Genomic DNA, 23,929 nt, shown 5'->3' with positions numbered 1-23,929 from the left:
TGGCAATGACACTCATTATTACATGTAAAAATCAACCTTGGACATTTTCCGTAGTATACTATATCTACTTAGATTACCTACATTGCTAAGTTAGATAATATTGGCATAGGTAATTGCTGTTAATAGGCTCTTGCTGTTATGGTAATATCACATTTTGATTTTTGTTACATAAAGACATATATATATACAATATATATATTGTTATAAAGTTCGATAATTTGAAGATACTGGTACATATTAAATCTATTTTTACTTGTGTGCTGTAATTGTAATTAAAAGGATTTCATCGTATGGTAATAACCAATTTAAATGTTTAATTTAAAGTATAACTGTAAGTAAGTGGCATTTTAATTTTAGTATATTTTTTGCTATGTACTTTGCATGCAGCTGTTTGCCAATTTTATATAAGATTTAAGAAAGATTCTTAATCAAAATCTTCATTTGAGAATCTGTACAACATCTAGAGAAAGAGATTTCCATTAAATTTGGGTTATAACATATATCTATATGAGACTTAATGTTACCTATGTGTTATAACATATATCTGTATTAGACTTAAGGTTACCTGACTATGTGTTATAACATATATCTATATAAGACTTAAGGTTACCTGACTATGTGTTATAACATATATCTATATAAGACTTAAGGTCACCTGACTAAGTGTTATAACATATATCTGTATTAGACTTAAGGTTACCTGACTAAGTGTTATAACATATATCTGTATTAGACTTAAGGTTACCTGACTAAGTGTTATAACATATATCTATATAAGACTTAAGGTTACCTGACTATGTGTTATAACATATATCTATATAAGACTTTAGGTTACCTGACTATGTGTTATAACATATATCTATATAAGACTTAAGGTTACCTGACTATGTGTTATAACATATATCTATATTATACTTAAGGTTACCTGACTAAGTGTTATATATCTGTGTTAGACTTAAGGTTACCTGACTAAGTGTTATAACATATATCTATATTAGACTTAAGGTTACCTGACTAAGTGTTATAACATATATCTATATAAGACTTAAGGTTACCTGACTATGTGTTATAACATATATCTATATAAGACTTAAGGTTACCTGACTAAGTGTTATAACATATATCTGTATTAGACTTAAGGTTACCTGACTAAGTGTTATAACATATATATATATAAGACTTAAGGTTACCTGACTATGTGTTATAACATATATCTATATAAGACTTAAGGTTACCTGACTATGTGTTATAACATATATCTATATAAGACTTAAGGTTACCTGACTAAGTGTTATATATCTGTGTTAGACTTAAGGTTACCTGACTATGTGTTATAACATATATCTATATAAGACTTAAGGTCACCTGACTAAGTGTTATAACATATATCTATATAAGACTTAAGGTGTGTTATAACATATATCTATATTATACTTAAGGTTACCTGACTAAGTGTTATATATCTGTGTTAGACTTAAGGTTACCTGACTATGTGTTATAACATATATCTATATAAGACTTAAGGTCACCTGACTAAGTGTTATAACATATATCTGTATTAGACTTAAGGTTACCTGACTAAGTGTTATAACATATATCTGTATTAGACTTAAGGTTACCTGACTATGTGTTATAACATATATCTATATAAGACTTAAGGTCACCTGACTAAGTGTTATAACATATATCTATATAAGACTTAAGGTTACCTGACTATGTGTTATAACATATATCTATATAAGACTTAAGGTTACCTGACTAAGTGTTATATATCTGTGTTAGACTTAAGGTTACCTGACTATGTGTTATAACATATATCTATATAAGACTTAAGGTCACCTGACTAAGTGTTATAACATATATCTATATAAGACTTAAGGTTACCTGACTAAGTGTTATAACATATATCTATATAAGACTTAAGGTTACCTGACTAAGTGTTATAACATATATCTGTATTAGACTTAAGGTTACCTGACTAAGTGTTATAACATATATCTGTATTAGACTTAAGGTTACCTGACTATGTGTTATAACATATATCTATATAAGACTTAAGGTTACCTGACTATGTGTTATAACATATATCTATATAAGACTTAAGGTTACCTGACTATGTGTTATAACATATATCTATATTATACTTAAGGTTACCTGACTAAGTGTTATATATCTGTGTTAGACTTAAGGTTACCTGACTAAGTGTTATAACATATATCTATATTAGACTTAAGGTTACCTGACTAAGTGTTATAACATATATCTATATAAGACTTAAGGTTACCTGACTATGTGTTATAACATATATCTATATAAGACTTAAGGTTACCTGACTAAGTGTTATAACATATATCTGTATTAGACTTAAGGTTACCTGACTAAGTGTTATATATCTGTGTTAGACTTAAGGTTACCTGACTATGTGTTATAACATATATCTATATAAGACTTAAGGTTACCTGACTATGTGTTATAACATATATCTATATTAGACTTAAGGTTACCTGACTAAGTGTTATATATCTGTGTTAGACTTAAGGTCACCTGACTATGTGTTATAACATATATCTATATAAGACTTAAGGTCACCTGACTAAGTGTTATAACATATATCTGTATTAGACTTAAGGTTACCTGACTAAGTGTTATAACATATATCTGTATTAGACTTAAGGTTATTACCTGACTATGTGTTATAACATATATCTATATAAGACTTAAGGTCACCTGACTAAGTGTTATAACATATATCTATATAAGACTTAAGGTTACCTGACTATGTGTTATAACATATATCTATATAAGACTTAAGGTTACCTGACTAAGTGTTATATATCTGTGTTAGACTTAAGGTTACCTGACTATGTGTTATAACATATATCTATATAAGACTTAAGGTCACCTGACTAAGTGTTATAACATATATCTATATAAGACTTAAGGTTACCTGACTAAGTGTTATAACATGTATCTATATAAGACTAAAGGTTACCTGACTATGTGCTATAACATATGTCTATATTAGACTTGACAAGGGATGACAAAAAAGAAGTCTTTTGAAGATGCTATTGACCAAATCCCACAAATGACATTGGTTTGTAATCTTCATAGAAAGTTTGCTTGCTGTGTTGTCAACCATGGATTGTACCATAAGACAGAGCAGTTTGAAGAGAGTGAAAGAGAGAAGGGGGAAAGGTGGACATTGAGGAGTTCTGCTATGTGCTGAGAGATCATTTTTTTTATAAGAATATTCTTCAGCAAGTAGAGACAATAAAATCCTGGCACAGCAAATACAAAAAGGGGGCAATGTTTAATGCAAACCTGTTCAGGTTTACAAAGTCAGCGTTGGAAGGTTCAAAGTTGGGTATACCCCAACCAACTGTATCAAAATAGCCTGACTGGTCAGTAACCATGGGATATCATCCTCTTCCTAAAAACAGATAAAAAAAACCAGAGACCCAAACATTTGTGTCAACATCAAACAGATCACAGATACCGAATGAATAATTAAAATGTCTTTTTGGACATGATAAAGTGAGCAAGAATGGAGTTCTAGCAGAAAGTCTAGGGTGAACATATTCTGTCTTTGGCACTCCTATGAAATATCCAGGGAAGTAGTTTGACGAAGCACTTTGAGACAAGATCATTATCGATAAAGTAGGAGGGCACATGTTGTGGGGAATGTCAAACACCAACAATACCGACAATGAAGTTTTAAGTGTGAATTAACAGAGCTATAGATACTCTACAAGATATAGTCATATCTTGTAAAGGAAACCAGGGTGAATTGTTAACGAGTACCTCAGGAAGTGGTTGAGGTTCGACCAGGTCCCACTTCAATTGGACCATTATGTAAACCATTCATATTGAAATAGGCTAGGATTATAAAATCATGTTTTATCACCATTTTGAAGGTAAAGTTATCTGGGGCAGAAGTGAAGCCAAGAAGAAGTCAGCCACAATAACTGTTGGTAAAGCTGGTACATTGTAATACAGCCACAATAACTGTTGGTGAAGCTGGTACATTGTAATACAGCCACAATAACTGTTGGTGAAGCTGGTACATTATAATACAGCCACAATAACTGTTGGTGAAGCTGTTACATTGTAATACAGTCACAATAACTGTTGGTGAAGCTGGTACATTGTAATACAGTCACAATAACTGTTGGTGAAGCTGGTACATTGTAATACAGCCACAATAACTGTTGGTGAAGCTGGTACATTGTGATACAGCCACAATAACTGTTGGTGAAGCTGGTACATTGTGATACAGTCACAATAACTGTTGGTGAAGCTGGTACATTGTAATACAGCCACAATAACTGTTGGTGAAGCTGGTACATTGTAATACAGCCACAATAACTGTTGGTGAAGCTGTTACATTGTAATACAGCCACAATAACTGTTGGTGAAGCTGGTACATTGTAATACAGCCACAATAACTGTTGGTGAAGCTGGTACATTGTAATACAGCCACAATAACTGTTGGTGAAGCTGTTACATTGTGATACAGCCACAATAACTGTTGGTGAAGCTTGTACATTGTAATACAGCCACAATAACTGTTGGTGAAGCTGGTACATTGTGATACAGCCACAATAACTGTTGGTGAAGCTGGTACATTGTAATACAGCCACAATAACTGTTGGTGAAGCTGGTACATTGTGATACAGTCACAATAACTGTTGGTGAAGCTGGTTGCATTGTGATACAGCCACAATAACTGTTGGTGAAGCTGGTACATTGTGATACAGCCACAATAACTGTTGGTGAAGCTGGTACATTGTGATACAGTCACAATAACTGTTGGTGAAGCTGGTACATTGTAATACAGCCACAATAACTGTTGGTGAAGCTGGTACATTGTAATACAGCCACAATAACTGTTGGTGAAGCTGGTACATTGTAATACAGCCACAATAACTGTTGGTGAAGCTGGTACATTGTAATACAGCCACAATAACTGTTGGTGAAGCTGGTACATTGTAATACAGCCACAATAACTGTTGGTGAAGCTGGTACATTGTAATACAGCCACAATAACTGTTGGTGAAGCTGGTACATTGTAATACAGCCACAATAACTGTTGGTGAAGCTGGTACATTGTAATACAGCCACAATAACTGTTGGTGAAGCTGGTACATTGTAGAGTGGGTTAAGGTCAATAACTTGAACAGAGTTGGTAGCCATCCATTTCAGCATGATACATACTTCATATCAGTACCCTGGACCTTTTGGTAATTGAAATGAAGTTGTTTTAAGATTTTTGACACATTTCAACACTGTGCCCTTGACATTACATCAAGATCTATCATTTAATCAAACTTAGTAACCCTTCATCCCGGCATGTTAGAGGACAAAATATCAGTACCCTGGGTCTTTTGGCTATTGAGAAATAAGTTGTTAATAGGAATAAGTTGACAACAAAGAGACTGTCAATGCCTAGCCACAGTATATACTGACCTGCCCTTCAGTTGTCATATAGTTGATATTGCTTTGACAAGAATTTCTTGATTGAGGCCCTATAGGTAATATCTGTTAGGACTAAAATTCTCTCTGTGAGGATTTAAGTATAAACTGTATGCATTTATATTTTGAAATTAAAGCAAACACAAAAAGGTTCGATCGTAGCCCAGCTGGTTAGCTATGTAACCTCTGGTGGTTTCCTTTTCCTTACCCAAGGCAGTATGTGTTGCTACAAAACCTGAGAAACAAACCTGTACTGTTCTGTATGGCCATTTGGCAAGAGATTTTACTCTAATTGTTCTGGATAGTATGCTTGGGCCTCCCATTTGTTGTTCACTTAGGTAACTACCAGCTCCCCATTAAAATGACATTGGTTGGTGACATGGTGATAAACCCAGCAAACAAACAGATGAGAGCTTCAATAAAGATGAAATTGAGGAATCAGATGGAAGGTTTAAAGCTCTTTAATGCGTTAAACAAGGACAACACTACATTACACATTCATTTTCCCTAATCATCCTGCCATGTACAAATGCTCAGTAGGATAAAATCAGTTCTGAACGTTCACACTTCTTAATGTTCAAATTTCAAAATTTAATCTCATTGAACAGTAGAGTTAAATCCCATCAATCAGTGTCTTTCCCCTGATATCAGTTTAGCTGATCCTTGGAATTCATCATATTCAACCATCATCACTTGTAACAGTTTTCACTTGATCTTTTGGACTTTTGTCATCAGAACTTTTATCAGAACTCTTCTCCGATGAGTTGCCTCCACTTGCTGGCTTAATTCCCTGTTGTCGTTTCTCAAAAGCTTTCCTGGGGTCGTAGATGGCCCTCTCTGGACGTTCCTGTGTGAGAATTTACATCATTAAATGACAACATCTATAAAAGAATATCAATTTTTCCTCAAATTTCTTGCATCATAATTAGCACAGATTTGGAGGTATCAAATTCAAACACATATCCTGGATATTCTGATATTATATTCAAGGACTTTTCTTGTATTCTTGTCCAATTTACGAGACAATTTTTTTAGATTAATTTTGCCAAAAGGGAGACTAGTTTTTTGTGGTTTCAGGTTGCATGATATAGTTGCAACATACAAAATAAATTTAGCCCACACTCTGGAGAAATGTTTTGATGTATATTTTAGAAATAAATTTGAGTTTTTTTTCATGGCTAAGTCCTGAACTGTGTCGAAATTGTTCCCCAGGAAGACGAAGTCCTGAGATGGGAAAACCTCTGACTTCTCTCTAAGGAAGGAGACTGACTCTGAACAAGACTTTCAGGACCAGGGAGTCGTCAAAATAGATGTGGACGTCTATCCCGCGTGAGTGAAGGAATCCCACGACCATCTGCAGCAACTTGGTGAACACCAAAGGAGCTGTCATGAGCCCGAAGGGCATAGCCTGGAATTGGAAGACGCTGTTGTTGCACGTGAAATGGAGAAACTTTCGTGCCAACTTCTTGATTGGAGTAGGACCCCGGTAGGGTCGTCATCGGATGACTCGGATGGGTCAATATCCAAGCACCCATGAGAAAAATGAATAACCTCTGACATGCCCCGCGCCCTCAAAATCCATCTCCTCCTCAATAGGTACCAAAGTCTCCGTGGGAGGAACAGGGGCCTTCACCCCCAACGTAACCCAGCACTATCCATCGTTGAAACAATAAAAAATCGTAACAATGGAAAAACAAGGCAACAAAGTTTTCTAACAAACAAAAAACTACGAACGAGAGTACAAAGCATAACATTCGCAGCAAGACTGCAAAAAGAAACGGTTGTACAAACTGGCCAGCAAAACAAGTGTTGGAGGAAAACACTGCTGCAAAAAAAGGTCGAAATAAACATATACATAATTTCAAAAAATGTTGGGAGATGGGTTTACAAACTACTAAGGGAGTTGCAATATACTCAGACAATGATAGCAGTATGAAGAGAAGGAGTAAATAAAGCACTCAGACACCGCACTCGACAGCAGCCATAAAGGTACTAGGAAGGGAAATCACTCTAAGTTCCTGCCATGATGGCTCATGGATCGTAGGGAGGGAGGGATTATTTTAATCTTTTGTTTTTGGGATACAAAGATGGGTGTAGGTACCGTATTTGCATACTAAAGTTATGGTAATTATTACTGAAATGAAATTTATGTTTTGTCACATCAAGAACAAAAATCTAAGGTTTTTTGAAGGTGTTAATGCCAAGTTTAAGAATTTTCCAGGCATGACACTAAATTCCAAGCATTTTCCTGGAGAGAGTTAAAATCAAAGAACTGTTCAAGGAAGAGGACCAAATTAAACCTAGCCAACCTAAAACCACTGGTCTTTGACTGTTATAAGTGAAACAACAGAGCTGAATCTCAGTATGGGGTGATATAGAACAGGACAATATGATGAGTAAAGACTACTGTGGCCATTTCAGCTTCATCAAAATCATGACATGGAGAGAAAAATTTCCAGAAAATGCAAAATCTTCAAACATAAAGTTGAAAAGGAAAAACAGGTGTTGTAAATGTTCATGAACTGGTCTTCATTGAATGTACTCAATGATTGCACAAGATATTTTTATTAAGCACCTATAAGCAAATATCATTTGAAAAAGATCCCAAAGTATTACTAGATAGCAGTCAGTTACAGGTGGATAATGGACATGGTCTTGAATCATATGATAGAATATTGAGGAAATATGCTTGTGCTGTATTACTTTCAAAATCCAAGATGGCCATCTGTGGGCCATCTTGAATTTGAATCAGTCCAAAAAAGGTACACTGCACAACTAGGGACCAAGGGAAACCTGCATATGAAATTTGACAAAGATCCATCAAGTATTTTCCCAGAAATAGCGATAACAAACTTTTACTTTCAAAATCCAAGATGACCGTCTGTGGGCCATCTTGAATTCGAATCAATCCAAAAAAGGTATAATGCACAACTAGGGACCAAGGGGAAACTGCATATGATATTTGAGAAAGATCCATCCAGTACTTTCCCGAAAATAGCGGTAACAAACTTTTACTTTCAAACTCCAAGATGGCTGTCCATCGGCCATCTTGAATTCGAATCAGTCCAAAAAAGGTACAATGCACAACAAGGGACTAAGGGGAACCTGCATATGATATTTGAGAAAGATCCATCTAGTACTTTTCCAGAAATAGCGGTAACAAGAATTGTTTACGGACCACGGACCACGGAGGCAGGGCGATTTGAATAACCCACCATCTGATGATGGTGGGCTTAAAATCTACATGAAAACATTAAACCTTGAAAAAAATGAAATTACCTAAAATTAATAACTGAAATTTAATCAACAATTCAACTGATATCAATATAGAAGCTGATGTAATATGGTGTAACTTCCTGTCTATACATGATTAGGTACTTTTCTTTACTTACACGTCTTTTCCTCCTTTTATCCTCCTTGTCTCCATCACCAGAATCTGCCCTCTCCAGCTTTCTACCATCTTCCTTTCCTGAAGACATTGACTTCCTGTTATCTTCCTTCCCAGAATCCTCTAAAGTCTTATCACCATCCTCCTTCCCTGAAGTCTCTAATTTCCTGTCACCATCCCCTTTCCCTGAACTTATCAATTTCATGTCACCATCCTCCTTCCCTGAGCCATCTGATTGACTAGCAGGTTCGGAGTTTGTTTGCTTTGCAGATGCACCTGCTTTTGACTGGTCAACTTTCTTCTTACTTCCAGAACTGTCTGACCTTTTGTCTCTCTGTGAGGCAACATCCTCACCTTTCTTGTCTTTCTGTGAGGCAACATCCTCACCTTTCTTCTCTGTCTGTGTGTCTCCACATGATTTTTCATTGGTGGTTTTATTATCTGCTGTCCTGGTATATCCACTTTTTGCATCAGTCTGAGATTTGGACTCTCCTGTCGGTTTGTTGTCTACCTGTTTAACCAAATGACAATTAACAAACAGATTATGATATCATATTCCAACCCTAAATTAAAAAAATATGTTGACAACACATAAGTTTTCTTAAAATCCAAATCCAAAAGTCAGAGTTAGTTGTCTGGACATTTTTTGGGTTATTTTTTATTATGTTTGAGTGGGCTCTGTATACCATGGCCATCCACGAAAGTATCAACATGAAAACTTTGCCATCAACATTCAGCAATGTCTCACACACCCAGTAGAGATATACATATCTTCTTAATAAATCTGAATTCACAAGTTCACATCCAGTTTTGACCCCAGAACCCACTGTTGTCTGATGAAAAAAAAATATCAATGAATTATTATGTTGAATTGATTGCAATACTGAAAGTGGCATATAAACCAGCAGCCCAAGAGGGGTAGGGGTAGGGGGTTTGAGACTTGAGTTAGTTGGTAGGAGGTTGGGGGGCTAGTGTTAGGGGGTAGGGGGTTTGGGACTTGAGTTAGTGGGTAGGAGGTTGGGGGGAGGCTTGTGTTAGGGGGTTGGGGGTTTGGGACTTGAGTTAGTGGGCAAGAGGCTGGGGGGCTAGTGTTAGGGGGTAGGGGGTTTGAGACTTGAGTTAGTGGGTAGGAGGTTGGGGGGCTAGTGTTAGGGGGTAGGGGGTTTGGGACTTGAGTTATTGGGTAGGAGGTTGGGGGCTTGTGTTGGGGATAGGGGGTTTGAGACTTGAGTTAGTGGGTAGGAGGTTGGGGGGCTAGTGTTAGGGGGTAGGGGGTTTGGGACTTGAGTTAGTGGGTAGGAGGTTGGGGGGAGGCTTGTTAGGGGGTTGGGGGTTTGGGACTTGAGTTAGTGGGCAAGAGGCTGGGGGGGCTAGTGTTAGGGGGTAGGGGGTTTGAGACTTGAGTTAGTGGGTAGGAGGTTGGGGGGCTAGTGTTAGGGGGTAGGGGGTTTGGGACTTGAGTTAGTGGGTAGGAGGTTGGGGGGAGGCTTGTGTTAGGGGGTTGGGGGTTTGGGACTTGAGTTAGTGGGCAAGAGGCTGGGGGGCTAGTGTTAGGGGGTAGGGAGTTTGAGACTTGAGTTAGTTGGTAGGAGGTTGGGGGGAGGCTTGTGTTAGGGGGTAGGGGGTTTGAGACTTGAGTTAGTCGGTAGGAGGTTGGAGGGCTAGTGTTAGGGGGTAGGGAGTTTGAGACTTGAGTTAGTTGGTAGGAGGTTGGGGGGAGGCTTGTGTTAGGGGGTTGGGGGTTTGGGACTTGAGTTAGTGGGCAAGAGGCTGGGGGGCTAGTGTTAGGGGGTAGGGGGTTTGAGACTTGAGTTAGTGGGTAGGAGGTTGGGGGGCTAGTGTTAGGGGGTAGGGGGTTTGAGACTTGAGTTAGTCGGTAGGAGGTTGGAGGGCTAGTGTTAGGGGGTTGGGGGTTTGGGACTTGAGTTAGTTGGTAGGAGGTTGGAGGGCTAGTGTTAGGGGGTTGGGGGTTTGGGACTTGAGTTAGTGGGTAGGAGGTTGGAGGGCTAGTGTTAGGGGGTTGGGGGTTTGAGACTTGAGTTAGTTGGTAGGAGGTTGGGGGGAGGCTTGTGTTAGGGGGTAGGGGGTTTGAGACTTGAGTTAGTGGGTAGGAGGTTGGCGCTAGTGTTAGGGGGTAGGGAGTTTGAGACTTTAGTCAGTGGGTAGGAGGTTGGGGGCTTGTGTTAGGGAATAAAAGATGGGCTATCAGATGTTAAATCTTATGTTTAATGTATTTGAGGGCAAATGTGACATAACCTTCAGCAAGGGAAGAAAAATCCCTTCCCTCATGTTTTCATGTATAGAGTAGCTTTGTCCTTTGGTGCTGTGTAAAAATGTAGCATACCTTTCCTTTCGGCTTGTCGTACTTGTGGCCTGTTTGCTCCTTCCTGGCACGGCCTGAGTTGTCCCTAGAATGACACAATTTCATCAAGGCTTTTTTTGCAATGCTTGTATTACACAATTTCAAGGCAAAAAACTTTGTACCTTTTTATAGTGAGCATATCACCACACACAAAAAGTTAACAGAAACCCACTCTAGATTTAAGAAAACTTATGTTCATGAATTATACTGAGATAAATGCAAAAGATTTGTCATCTTAAAACTACTGCCATTCCTCCAACAACAATGCTTCATGTCTTAGATAGAAACATAATGAGCACATGCATTCCTGTGTTGATCCTGACATGATCCACAGGACAGATCCAAAAACCCAATGTAGTTATCACCTAATAAATGTTGTCAAAGTAAAAACATGCTTTAAGCAACAACTAAACAGTGAAAAAGGATGAAAAATACAACATACTGAAATACAAAAAGTAGAACATTAAATGATAATTACCTTCTATCAGAGTCCACATCTCTCTTGCCATATCCCCGTTCGCGATTCCGGTCATAATCTCGGTCTCTATTTCTATCATAGTCCCGATCCTTATTCCGATCATAATCACGGTCTCTACCCCTGTCATAATCCCAATCTCCATCATGGTCATAGTCTCTTCCAGACTTGTAACGGTCTTGCTGTCGAGACTCATCCTTTCCAGATTTTGGCCGATCGCCTCTAGAGTTACCTCCCCTATTTCTATCCTCCTCCTTTCTGTCTGACCTATAGTCGTCCTTTCCTGACTTCCCTTTATCGCCTTGACGATTATCTCGTGCTGATCGAGGACGATCTGAAACTGCTTTCTCATTTTTTTGGTCTCTCTGTCGTTCCCGGTTTTCTTTAGAGAATCTGAGTTTCTCTCTATCCTTGGTTTTAGAATCCGATACCTTTTCCTCTCTGGGTCGACCTACTTCCTTTGACTTAACATCATGTGTTTTCTCTTTATCAGTCTCCTTGTCTCTCTCGGGGTTTTTTAGAAGCTGAACAAAAAATACAATGTTATGCTTGTAAATTTCAATCTTTTCTCAGATCAGAGCAAAAATCTAAATGAAAAGCTTTTGAAAACAACCAGAAGGTCACCTTGAGGTTTATCTGAATCCCAAATTCTTGCTGGCATAATCATGGTTGCTTTTCTTTACAGTTAATCAACTAAAACTTGCATGGTAGTAGACTTTGGTGATCATAGGTCCAGGTTATGAGGTAACAGGTCACACTTGACAAACAAGAAAGAAAAAAGAATCCTTATAGGATTGTGGCTGGGAAAATGTTTGATTTATAACAATTTTCTAAAGAAGAAAATTAAAAAGCAATCTAAAGCCTGCCATTTAAGTAAGGAAGCATTGTATGAGGTTTGAGTTTGATTGGCGAAAGCAAACTTGCAGGGAAACTGATTTTTCTATTTATAGTAACAGAGACCTTGACCTTTGACCTTCAAAACTGCAAAGCGATCCTAAGCAAACACTTTTAGTAAGAAAGTACTGTATGAAGTTTGGGTTTGATTTGCCAAAGCAAACTCTAGTTTACCACAGAAACTGCTTTTTCTTTTTATAGTAACAGTGACCTTGACCTCTGAATTTTATTAAAAAATAAGACTTGAAATATCCCATAGCTATATAATGTCTCTCCCCTCTGCACTTTTCATTCTTTTGTTAGTAAGTTCTACTCATACAATATCCAGGTGTTTTCAATGATAAAAACATCACACAACCATGATTTAAAATTTAACATACAATATACTGTCTGATTAACAATCAGAATATTACACTTACAACCTTGATGGTCTGGTCTTTACTTTTATCTTTATCAGGCCTTTCTTTGTCCTTAACTGGGTCTTTATCCCTCTGTCTTTCCCGTTCTCGATCTTTATCTTTTCTCCGTTTCTTTTCTTCCTCCCTCACCTTTCTTCGTTCTTGCTCCCGTTTCTTCCTCTCTTCTCTTATTTTCTGAAAACCACAAATTTATGACATTACATGATATGACTAGACTTTGATATTGCATCCCTTGGTGAATACTTATCAATTTGTTACGATGTACATTATAACTAGAACTATTACTCTAGAGAGACTTGGACAGAAATGTTCACACGTTTTACAGCTTGAGAACTCCTTTTCTAAGTTAAGATCTCATATAAAAGATAGCAAGAAATTCTGTTATACCTACCAGTATAACAGCTTTCTTTTCCTCCCTGCGTTTCTTCAAGTATTCTATTAAAGGTGTTGACAGGTGTGGATTCCCGTGATTTGCTGCAAAATTCAGAATATTTAGGAAAATATCAAAGGTTCATGCATAATCTTTAAAACAATATAAGGAAAACTGTGGTGAAATTTACAAAAAGAAAACTTATTTCTTTTCCTGATAAATAAGTTAAAATCTTTGTTTTATAGAACTGTAAATTAAATGCCAACTTATAGCCCAGCATTCTCATGTGATTTCGAATAAACATGCTGGAGTAAGAAATAAATCTAATGTATTGGAAAACCTAAGGTCCTAAAGTATCAACAACTATCAACCCAGATATGAAAATTCGTACAAAAATTTACAAACAGAAGTCAGAAATTACTCACATGTCAACATAATCATAATCCAAACTTAAACTCAATAAAACATGGGCAAAATATTAACAAAAGACAGATTTACATCGAGACTCCTGTAAAAGTACAAGAAGTATAAGGCAATATGATCTGAAAGAGTAAATTTTTTCTGCTTCATCGATGACACCCATGATATTGATCCAAGTAAGTGATGTCACATTCTCCAATGAGAACAAGGTATACAACAAAAAAATCAACAGGTAAACGGACAAGCTTCAAACATATCCAGCTTAATATCGTGCGAAGAAATAAAATATTTCTCAATGAAATCACAATGGCGACCATAAATCTTCCCCATAGTTTTCACCAATCTGATCACTATCATGACTGTAAAACTATCCCATAATTTTCATCAACCTGCATCTTTTGAAACCCTGTGTTATGAGTTGATGACTTATTGCACGGAAATTGTGATAATGGGAACAGGCCTTTGAATATCCAATCAACTGTGATATGTAAACACCATATGTTGGAGATGCAGGAATGTTGCTGTTCAGAAAAGGGAAATTCACAACAGGGAAATTGAAATCATCAGGTTTATTGTTGGAAAGCTGTCCATGTAGTTGCAGGAAAAGATCGAGATAAGTCGCTGATGTAAAAGAATCTGTCGTGTCTTTGATTTCCAATTTTTATGAGTATATATGTTAGACGTTATCAACAAACGTCGTGTTATGTAAAGACAAGATGTCATCAATATATCTGTGAAATTAAACGACTTTGCAAGGTCTTTATTACAGGTTTTAATAAGCTCTTCAATAAATTCAGCCTCGTATAAAAACAAAACCATGTCAGTTAACAGTGTGGCTCAGTCAATTCTCATAGGTATACCAATAATCTGATGTCATCAACCATAAACTCGATCATCTTTATGATGTCATCCTCCATAAACTTGATCATCTTTATGATGTCATCAACCATAAACTCGATCATCTTTATGATGTCATCCTCCATAAATTTTTGTTTTGATTTGGAATGTATTCAAAAATGAAAGAAGATAAAATGATAAAGTGTTTGTTATGAAGGTTTCATAAGATTTGGAAATTGGTTAATTACATAAATTGGTCAGTTTTCATGACCAATATATTCCACACTGAAGTTGGTTCATGTGCAAATATTTTATTTATCAGTGTCAAACGGTCATACATCTACAGTGTATATACCGTTCGAATAAAAAATCTCTAAAGTGTATTTGAAATGTCCGTGTTAGGCCAGTGGAAATATTCATAACTCGTACTAAGATTATAGAAAGGTGATCAGTAGATAAGTGATTAAGTAAATACTCTTCCTATTTCAATCAATCTCTGTCACTCGTCTGTCATTTTTCAAGTGTTCAGTGGTCAGTCACAGATTGTTATGCGACATGGGTGACAACAATATGCAGTGGTCTGTCCATGTTATGCTGTGGTCTGTCCACATTTTGCAGTGGCCTGTTCACCTTGTTCAGTGGTCCATCATGGACCATGTTATATCATAAGCATGTTTATAAGTGCAGTGGACAGGAATCACAGATGAGCAGAAAATGCACAATCAGCATTAGCTGTATTTACCCTTTGGATGGTCAATTTCATGGGGATGATAATGTTGCTGTTTTGTGATACATGGACATGATGATTCAAATATAACCTATGAAATTACATGTGCGTTAGATGTCCTTTTACATCTAGAAATTTTACACCTGTGGAATTTTAATCAGTTAAAAGCAAAAATTTCAATTTTAAAAGAAAATTGTGAAATTTCTGACATATGAAAATTACGATATGCTTTGTCACACCCTCAAATAATGGAAAATTTTGAAATAAATTTCTTGTTAACTTCAAGAAGATTTTGGATTTTTTGGTTTCAATTCTACCTTTCAGCACTTTTTCTCGATTTTCAAGTGTCTCTAGATAACTTTCAATGGAAACTACATCTTCCTCATCTGGCTTCTCTAAACTTTCCACAAACTTGAGATAGTCAGAATCTACAAAAGAAAAAAAATGATAGAAAATGTTTGTGAAACACTAATGAACTATAAATAATACTGACAAAATATCAAACTATAACATCTGAGATCTGTTAGCAACATATCACATCAGCACAGTGTTCTGAAAGGAAGTCAAAATTCAGGACAATGAATAAGAAACCCTAATGCTGAGACCTATGTGAATGTGAAGTCTATCAAACTCAAAAATATAGGTCACAGTGACTTATAAATAACACAGCTGTGAAATGCTGCCAAAGATTAATACAAATGTGAAGTTTAAAACTGGGTAATGAACAGTTTCTGCAAAATTTTTTTTCCATATTTCAGACCTTGTCTTTCTACTATCTGGTAGGGGCATGTAACTGAACATTTAACTAAAAACAAAGGACATTAAAACGTGTCCCAGAAAATGCAAGTTACTACTTATATATTATCTAAAATGACTGACTGGCATAATAGATAAATGAATGAATGAATCATGCAAGAAAGAATTTGTGACCATATTTATGTAACACTGATGACACATTTACCAGGTACTGAACTTAAAAAAAATTCTTTACATGTGATTTAAAAACAGTACATAAATATACCAATCCACTATGGTCTAGGATAACACAGGTTTAAGATCTAGAGGTAATGATGCCTAGGGTTGATGTAAAGACAAGGGGTCACAATTTCATTTTTCATACTGGCCATGCATCAATCTTTATTTACATTCATTAACTGCCACTTAAGTACAATACCAGACAACCAAGTTGCAGCATTGTGATGTCACAATGCCCTTGCCTAATGCTCCATGATTTGGCTGTTCACATAACAAGATTCACTCTAAGGTATAAGATGAGGTTTTTGGTAAATATAATTGGATATCTTATTAATGTCATCCAAAATATTCCTGGTAATGAAAACATATGTAATCAAGTATTTTTCTGCCTTTTAACATAGTTACAAGATACCCTCCCAGTAAATATTCTGTAAAACTCTCACAAGTTTCAATGAATTTACTAGTAGGTTATTTGTAATTACACGTATATCAACTATGATTATTTTCAGTAAAATGCTTTTTGATGTTTCAACAGTCAACCTTAGTTTACTGTATACCTTGATCAATGGTGCCTTTCTTTGTGTCAGTTTTCTTTGATTTTCTCTTTGGAACTTTCTGAAATGGTGCAAACTCCACCAAAGCTGGGTACTCGTTTCCTGGGTAAAGAATGGGACATTTTTGTATCATCTGATCACATGTGAATTCCTATCTTACAAATACAAACTCAACAGAGCTACAAATCCCTTAATTAATCATATAACCCTAAGATGTATGATGAGATCACATTGTAACCATTCGTGGACACTTCATACTTTAGAGTTTTAAAATAGATCAATGCACATACACACTTCAGGGTTAAAAAAAACCAAGCTAATATACCTTTAGTGTTAGCATGTTTCAGGGTTTTGAAAATAATCCAGGTGATTCATAGAATGTGAATTAAATAAATGAGAGTCAGTTCTAAAGATTTCTAAAGAAACATCCAAGAAGGAGAGTGCTGATTACTAAATATACTGCAATATAATAATTTTTTGTGAGAACCAATTTTCATGGTTTTAAAAAGAAATACTCATTTAATTTCATAGATTAATATATATAGATCTATTTATTTCAACAGTCACTGGATATATGGATATAGTAAGATTTCATCGATTAAGGGTACCTACAAAATTAACAAAAATAAATTTCCCATGAAAATTAAATATCTTATAGTAACTAAATGATAACCTCACACATAAAAAAATTACCTTTGTTATCCAAGAAAATGTAGTTGTCAAAACGGTCTCTAAAGTTGTAGACATCTTCATGGCTGTGGAAATTCAGGTATGCTCTTGAGAAAGCATTGACTCCAAGGCTGTGCACGAAAAACATCAAAAGACAATTCATTCCTTATTAAATTTCACTTTTAATATTTAGAAAACTAGAAATGCTGGCACATCCTAAATGCTCTGCATCCCCTCGCATATTGATATGTATATGTCAGGAATGCAAACAGGAATTTTACACAAGCATAAATGACAAACAAAGATCAGTTATAAACAGAAGAATATGATCTGATGGCCCAACAGTAAATAGTATTGCAAAACTAAAGAATTTCCACTATATTTTCAGTGCAGAGAGCAAATGTTGAGTTTTTTTGTATTCAAACTTGATTTGTTACTGTATGTTTTGAAGCCACACACCAAATCAAATGTTATTATCTTCTAACATAACAAGAGAATAGGTAGAACCGATGAATGCTCCCAGAATAAATGCTAGTTCCAAAAGGGTTAATTTTGACAAAATTTAAGTATGACAAATAACAAAGGGCAATAACTCCAAAATTATGCAAAAGTGTGTTATGGTTCTTGTGCACCGCACTTCTCCTTATCATGATCTATCTACCCATGAAGTTTCATGTTTATACCTCTGATAGTTTTTGTGATATACTCAGGACAAAATTACCACGGACGGATGGGGAAAGTGGCAATTATATTCTCTCCTTAAAAACCCCAGAAATCTGTTTTAGAACATAAGAACTGACTGACAAGAATAGCATGGTCCTTCCCCATATTTCATAGCTAAGGTATAAAAATTTATCATTGTACAAGTGACATCATGTTACATCAGCATTGAGAAAAGGTCATCAAGACTAAAGCTAACATTGTGATATCCTTCTTTGAATTCATCAACCAAAATCAAATGTTGTGGCTGAGAGCAGTATATCCTGTTGGAGTAAAGGTACACTTTACATCTACCATGTATTTCCTTTCATTCTAACGCAAACTTATTTCAATTCTATCTAATATTACAAAACTCAGCATTTCTTTAACATTTACAATGTTTTACATTTGACTAATACAATCTCTGAGATAGTAACTGGTTCGTTTAAATAAGTGCAGTGACTTAATCAATTTGTGCTTTAAGAGCTAGAAATCTTCAGGTTTCAAATATTTGCTAATAAATTCCATATAGGGAAATCATTGGCATACCTCATATCAGCCTTGACAAAATAAAAGTCATGTTCTGTTAGAGGAGATATTTGTTCGAGAAGAGACTCTGGAGTTAGACTTGGCGGCAAACGGCGAATGACAACCTGCAAACAATAAGTCAGAATCATTGAAAAAAGAAAATAAAATTCTGATAAGATTTCAAGTAGAAATATTGTATGACAATTTTCACTTACACCAATAAGGAAAAACATTGCGTGTTTCCTGTAACCATACCTACCCTAAATACAGAGATTGCAATAATCATATTTTAGCAAAAGAATAGTGCTAATATAAAATCACCATCAATTTATGTATGTTTATAATATATTGATAATTAATCAAAGATATTGCTTGTCTCAACGTTCCCTAATTGTGGTGCTGAAAGTTATTGAGATATTCCCTCAGTGATGTGGGTCCCTGTTCCTATAGGTTCTTGTCTAGACATGGTAATGTTGTTGTCACTATCTAACCTTCTTTTAGTATTAAAAAGAAACTGACATATATCTTTGTTTCTAATTACAATGTTACAACATTACATCTCGATGTACCCTGGTTTGTTGTGAATTCCTCTTTTTCTTAACAACTTTCTTTTTTGAACACACCAATAGAAGTTACCCACCTGTTATATCATCTACTGATCAATAGTAAAAAATGTTTGGATGTTCAACAGACTGGTATATATTATTTTGGAAAAACTTCATAAATGTATGTTTTGTTAAGTGACTGTTTTGTTGCTGTATAAACATTGTACCTATCCTCTTTATCTCTATTATTTACTTGAATACTTTAAACTTCTGTTATTTGTGGTATGTAAGTCTGTTATTTGTGGTATGTAAGTCTGTTGTTAGTGAGGTGCATTGCTCCCTACTTCTCAGCGTTTTTATTACATTTTGCTAAGGATATATACCAGCGTACCTTATTCCAGAGTGGTTTTATAAAAGGAGAAATCATTCTTACAATCAAAAGGTCCTCCATCAGACCAGACTTTGACCTGCCTAATGTTACTTTTTTGGTGCCTTCACACATATCCTGCACTCTCACTATCTAAGGAGCTTGTTATGAACCTGATAGTAGTGTAGTCCAAATTATTCTGACGTTCTACCAGCTTTTTTTTTTATATCAGTCTGGAGTTCATGAAGTTCAAAACTCTGATCATATACAAAGTGAGAGAAATAAGCAACCCCTACTTGGGTTGGATTTCACATGAACTATATGTTGATTAAGTTTGGCTAAGTGCCTGTTTGTGTAGTGCGATGTATTGTATTGTGTTTGAGTCAAGTGGCTACGTGTATCAAAGCTTTCATCATGAGCAGTTTCCCTTTGCTTGACTTGGTCAGACAGAGTCTGATCATTCGGATGTGAGCAGTTTCCCTTTGTTTGACTTGGTCAGACAGAGTCTGATCATTCGGATGTGAGCAGTTTCCCTTTGTTTAACCTGGTCAGACAGAGCCTGATCATTTGGATGTACAGACATGTCTTTTGATTTCTGAGATTTTTAACAAATGAGGACTTCGCTAGGCTGCCAAGAATTAGGTTATCCTAAAGTTGAAATTGCAGTTGTAAGACTGATCCCTAATATCATGTGTGTCCTCCAAGGACAGCTATAGTGTCTCTAATTCTGCATGGCGTTCATAAGGACATTGACTGTCTATAAAGAATGTTATTTCATCCCTCAGTAAGGGTGTTTGCCAATTGGCAGGGGTTATTTGGGATGTTTGCTCGATTCAGAACTCATAAATGTTTGATTGGGGACAAATTGGGGCTATATGGAGGCCAGCCAATAGAGATGATGTTCTGGGTTGCAAGAAAGTTCCCACAAACTCTTGCAATGTGTGGCCTAGCCTTATCATACTGAAAAGTCAATTGGTGCCTTATAATGAAAGGCACAACATCAGGTCTCAGGATCTAATCTCGATAGTGTAGAGCCATTACATTCCCATTACTTATCACTAAAAGTGCCTTTAAACTGGGAAGTTCCTCCTCAAACCATAACAAAATCCATTCCTAAATTTGTCTTGCTCCAAAATGCAAGAATCTGCAAGATGCTCTCCTTGACACTGGTACACCTGTTGACAGCCATCTGATCGAAATAACCTGAATCATGATTCATCTGGGAAGCGCATGGACCTCCAACGTCTCATAGGGAAACATCTGGGCACAAGTGCCATCAACAACATGCTCAATGTTTAGGGGTCAGTGGCAAATCAACATACTGGCAACATTGGCATAAATTTGCCATTCGCAGTCTATTTCTCACATATTTTGGGTGGATTGGCAGTTTCCCGTACTAATGGCATTTTGTGCTGTCTCATCTGTCATTAATCTCCTGTCATGCAAGTGGGCAAGTCTAATGAACTGACCTTGACATCGCAGCATTACATGTGAACGCCCCGATCTTCGTTTGTAATCAACTCTTCTCGTGCCAAACTAATTGACTTATAAGTTGATTTGTGAACTCTGAAGTGAGCAGCGACCAGCTGTTAAGTGCTACCTCCCATAAGCATTGCAAGAATCAAGATGGTTGTGGTATATTTGTAAAAACAATTATTGATTGCAAATGTATGCATAATGGTTAGTCAGAAGTTGACGCTAGTTTCAATGGAAAACAATGTATGCATTGGAACAGCCACGGATTGTTATCATGTATTGGTGATTAGGTAAAGTGCCCAAATTTTCCTCTTACTTTTTATACGGCTATGTATATTCAACAAAAATAATTATACGATTGAATAAGTTGCATTTCTTTATCCTTTTTATTACATTGCAGAGTGTTTTTCCTGATTAATCATTAATACTTAACTGGTTTGACAAAATACCCAAAACTATCCCCAACTACTCAAAACTATCCCAAACTACTCAAAACTATCCCAAACTACTCAAAAATGACCGATAAATACATGATATGTTGACAATTTGTAAGGATTCGTTGACTTAACGGCACAAAAAGGCATGTATCAGTACTGTATTATTGGAATTGAAATATAAAACATAATATAGATAAACACGTATTGATTAAACTAATATATATTTTTGTATCATATATTTTTGCCAGATTTTCACATAGTGCACACATTTCAATTCAGACTTTCACAAAACCGCAAGATATACATATACCGTATGCGTTAGTTTTTACCATCACCTTCAAAAGTTTTAGAGCCAAACTTGATGAGAGTTACATACACTCAGCACAAATGATGCAAATTCTCGCGTTATCTGTTATATTTAGGTATATCTTTCGAGTTTTGGAGAAGTTTTCAGTAGTTTTGAGTATGTCGTCGCAACGACTTATACTCTTGTAAATCTTAATCACTATATCTCTGAAAATAGTTTTTTTTAAATATAATCAGATTATGTCCTTGTCATATTTGAGTGGGTATAAACACTATGCATGGTCTACCTTACATCGACTTCATCAGTTACGAACTCGGCTGACATTGAAATCACAAAAACAGCGCCCGTGTTAATCAGGTAGGTTACCTTCGACGGCGGGTTTTCCCTGTCTCTCCGCTTAGTCGACGACTTCTGTTTCTCATTTTTATCGTGCGTCATTGTAGACAGTTTGAGGCTATCATGCTTATTTACACGACAGTGGTTAGGGTAAGCGAAACACGTATACCGAACACCTCGCGTTCGGTTTGTTTTCCTTTTTAAATCTTAATCATATGAATGCTTAAATCATTCAATTGATCAAGATGAAGACTGGCCGTTTTTGTTTAGCGTGTCATATCGATTCAACTGGTTAAAGAAAGGGTTGATATTTAATGAAAATGTAGTGACTAATATAGTCACTAGTAGGTTTTGCTTTTATCATGTATCATTAGAAAGCGAATAAAATTACAATTGAATTTTCAAATGTCACCCGTGCTTCCTAATATTAAACAAACTATATGCTGGTGGTCATTCCACATAAATGAAAGATCACATCATCTGCTGTAATCTCCGTCACCAGACGCTTGTTCTTCGCATTACTTCGTGACGAAAAGATCAAGCTCCTGGTTGAGACGACTCCAAGGTCGGGACTTGTGAGGAAAAGGGCAGAAAAATGTGGTATAATTCGCTACCAAGTGGTGTGGTTTTACTTGGACTGATGACAGGAGCAGGTGTTGTGCCTCCAATTGTAGCATGGGTCTTCAATTTTAAAAATAGACAGGTGATTATTATCATGTTGTTGATTTTCAATGTGCTATAATATAGCACAACGTCAATGGTACACACTATAATATACTGTATAATATGAAGATTTAGTCTGTTGAAAAGCCTCCTGTTATACATGGAGTTCGAACTAGAAATTGCGACGTTTTCGTTAACTACACTAGCCAAGATCAAATAAAAAGAAACATATAACATAATAGTTTAATAACAGGTACTAACATCTTCTGTCTATACACTCCGTATTTGAACCTAGATTAGTCTTTTTACCGTTAAACAGAACCATATCTAATTAAATAGAATTAAGTTGAATTTAACACTATATCTTTCAATATAACTTACAACACTGGTGATAGTCTGAATTATTCTGATATTCTATTGTCGTCTTTATATATGTCTGAAGTTGATGAATGTCAGCAAAAACATATCCAATTCTGACGTTTCTGCAAGTATCATATAATCTCTAAATATATCCAAATATATAGAAATTATGCTCCTCACAAAAGGAAACAAAGAGCAGACCCATCCTGTCTTAAGAAATGAAAACTTTGACATTTCCAGTTATATCCGCTCCTACCAGTTGTCTCCCTTTGTGATCTTTAATCACCATCCAGATATCATGTAATATGTTTTTTGGTGGCAGAATTAAAAACAAATTGACAGAAAGTTTTCTTTTAACATAAGTTTTGTGACATGTACAAATGTAGTGTCATAGATGTCAACATGAATAGCAAATTGATACTGTATACTTCAGGGTATGAGACAGGTTTAGAGGTAAGTTTTCGATTGGGACATTGTTTCTGTGACAGATGTATTTATCGCTATCAGTCACAATTAATGATTGAATTCTCATAAGAGTTTTTTTAAAACCTACTTTGTAACTTCTGATCAGGTTTAAGTGAAATGACCACCACATACAACTACTACATATACCACCACATACAACCACTACATATGACCACTTCATATG

At 35.9% G+C, this 23,929-nt stretch overlaps 2 protein-coding genes across 3 annotated transcripts in view; one reads left to right on the top strand and one right to left on the bottom strand.

Moving 5' to 3' along the window:
- Positions 1-297: 297 nt before the first annotated feature.
- LOC132552879 (peptidyl-prolyl cis-trans isomerase) overlaps positions 298-23,929 on the top strand; it is a 513,126-nt gene continuing 489,494 nt past the window's right edge. The window contains exon 1 of the mRNA XM_060217073.1: positions 298-302. The gene's annotated coding sequence lies outside the window, so the exon portion shown is untranslated. The remainder of the gene's footprint in view (positions 303-23,929) is intronic.
- Positions 5,918-22,439, bottom strand: LOC132552866 (regulator of nonsense transcripts 3B-like). 2 transcript variants are annotated; one of them, XM_060217056.1, is made up of 11 exons: positions 22,288-22,439; positions 18,811-18,914; positions 17,587-17,693; positions 16,897-16,995; positions 15,682-15,792; positions 13,402-13,484; positions 13,011-13,184; positions 11,701-12,221; positions 11,205-11,268; positions 8,865-9,371; positions 5,918-6,319 (listed from the first exon to the last, which is right to left on the bottom strand). In XM_060217056.1, exons 1-11 carry the CDS (start codon positions 22,357-22,359, stop codon positions 6,152-6,154), a joined length of 2,010 nt encoding a protein of 669 aa, XP_060073039.1. In that variant the 5' UTR covers positions 22,360-22,439; the 3' UTR covers positions 5,918-6,151. The 2 variants fall into 2 exon arrangements, with proteins under 2 accessions (XP_060073039.1, XP_060073040.1); XM_060217057.1 differs by having other exon boundaries at positions 13,014-13,184.

Source organism: Ylistrum balloti, unplaced genomic scaffold, assembly GCF_031769215.1.
Source record: "Ylistrum balloti isolate Yb309-2 unplaced genomic scaffold, AGI_CSIRO_Ybal_v1 Utg370284, whole genome shotgun sequence".
Taxonomy (NCBI): domain Eukaryota; kingdom Metazoa; phylum Mollusca; class Bivalvia; order Pectinida; family Pectinidae; genus Ylistrum; species Ylistrum balloti.
The sequence above is the reverse complement of the archived record's forward strand: the minus strand, read 5'-3'. Positions and strand labels throughout refer to the sequence as shown.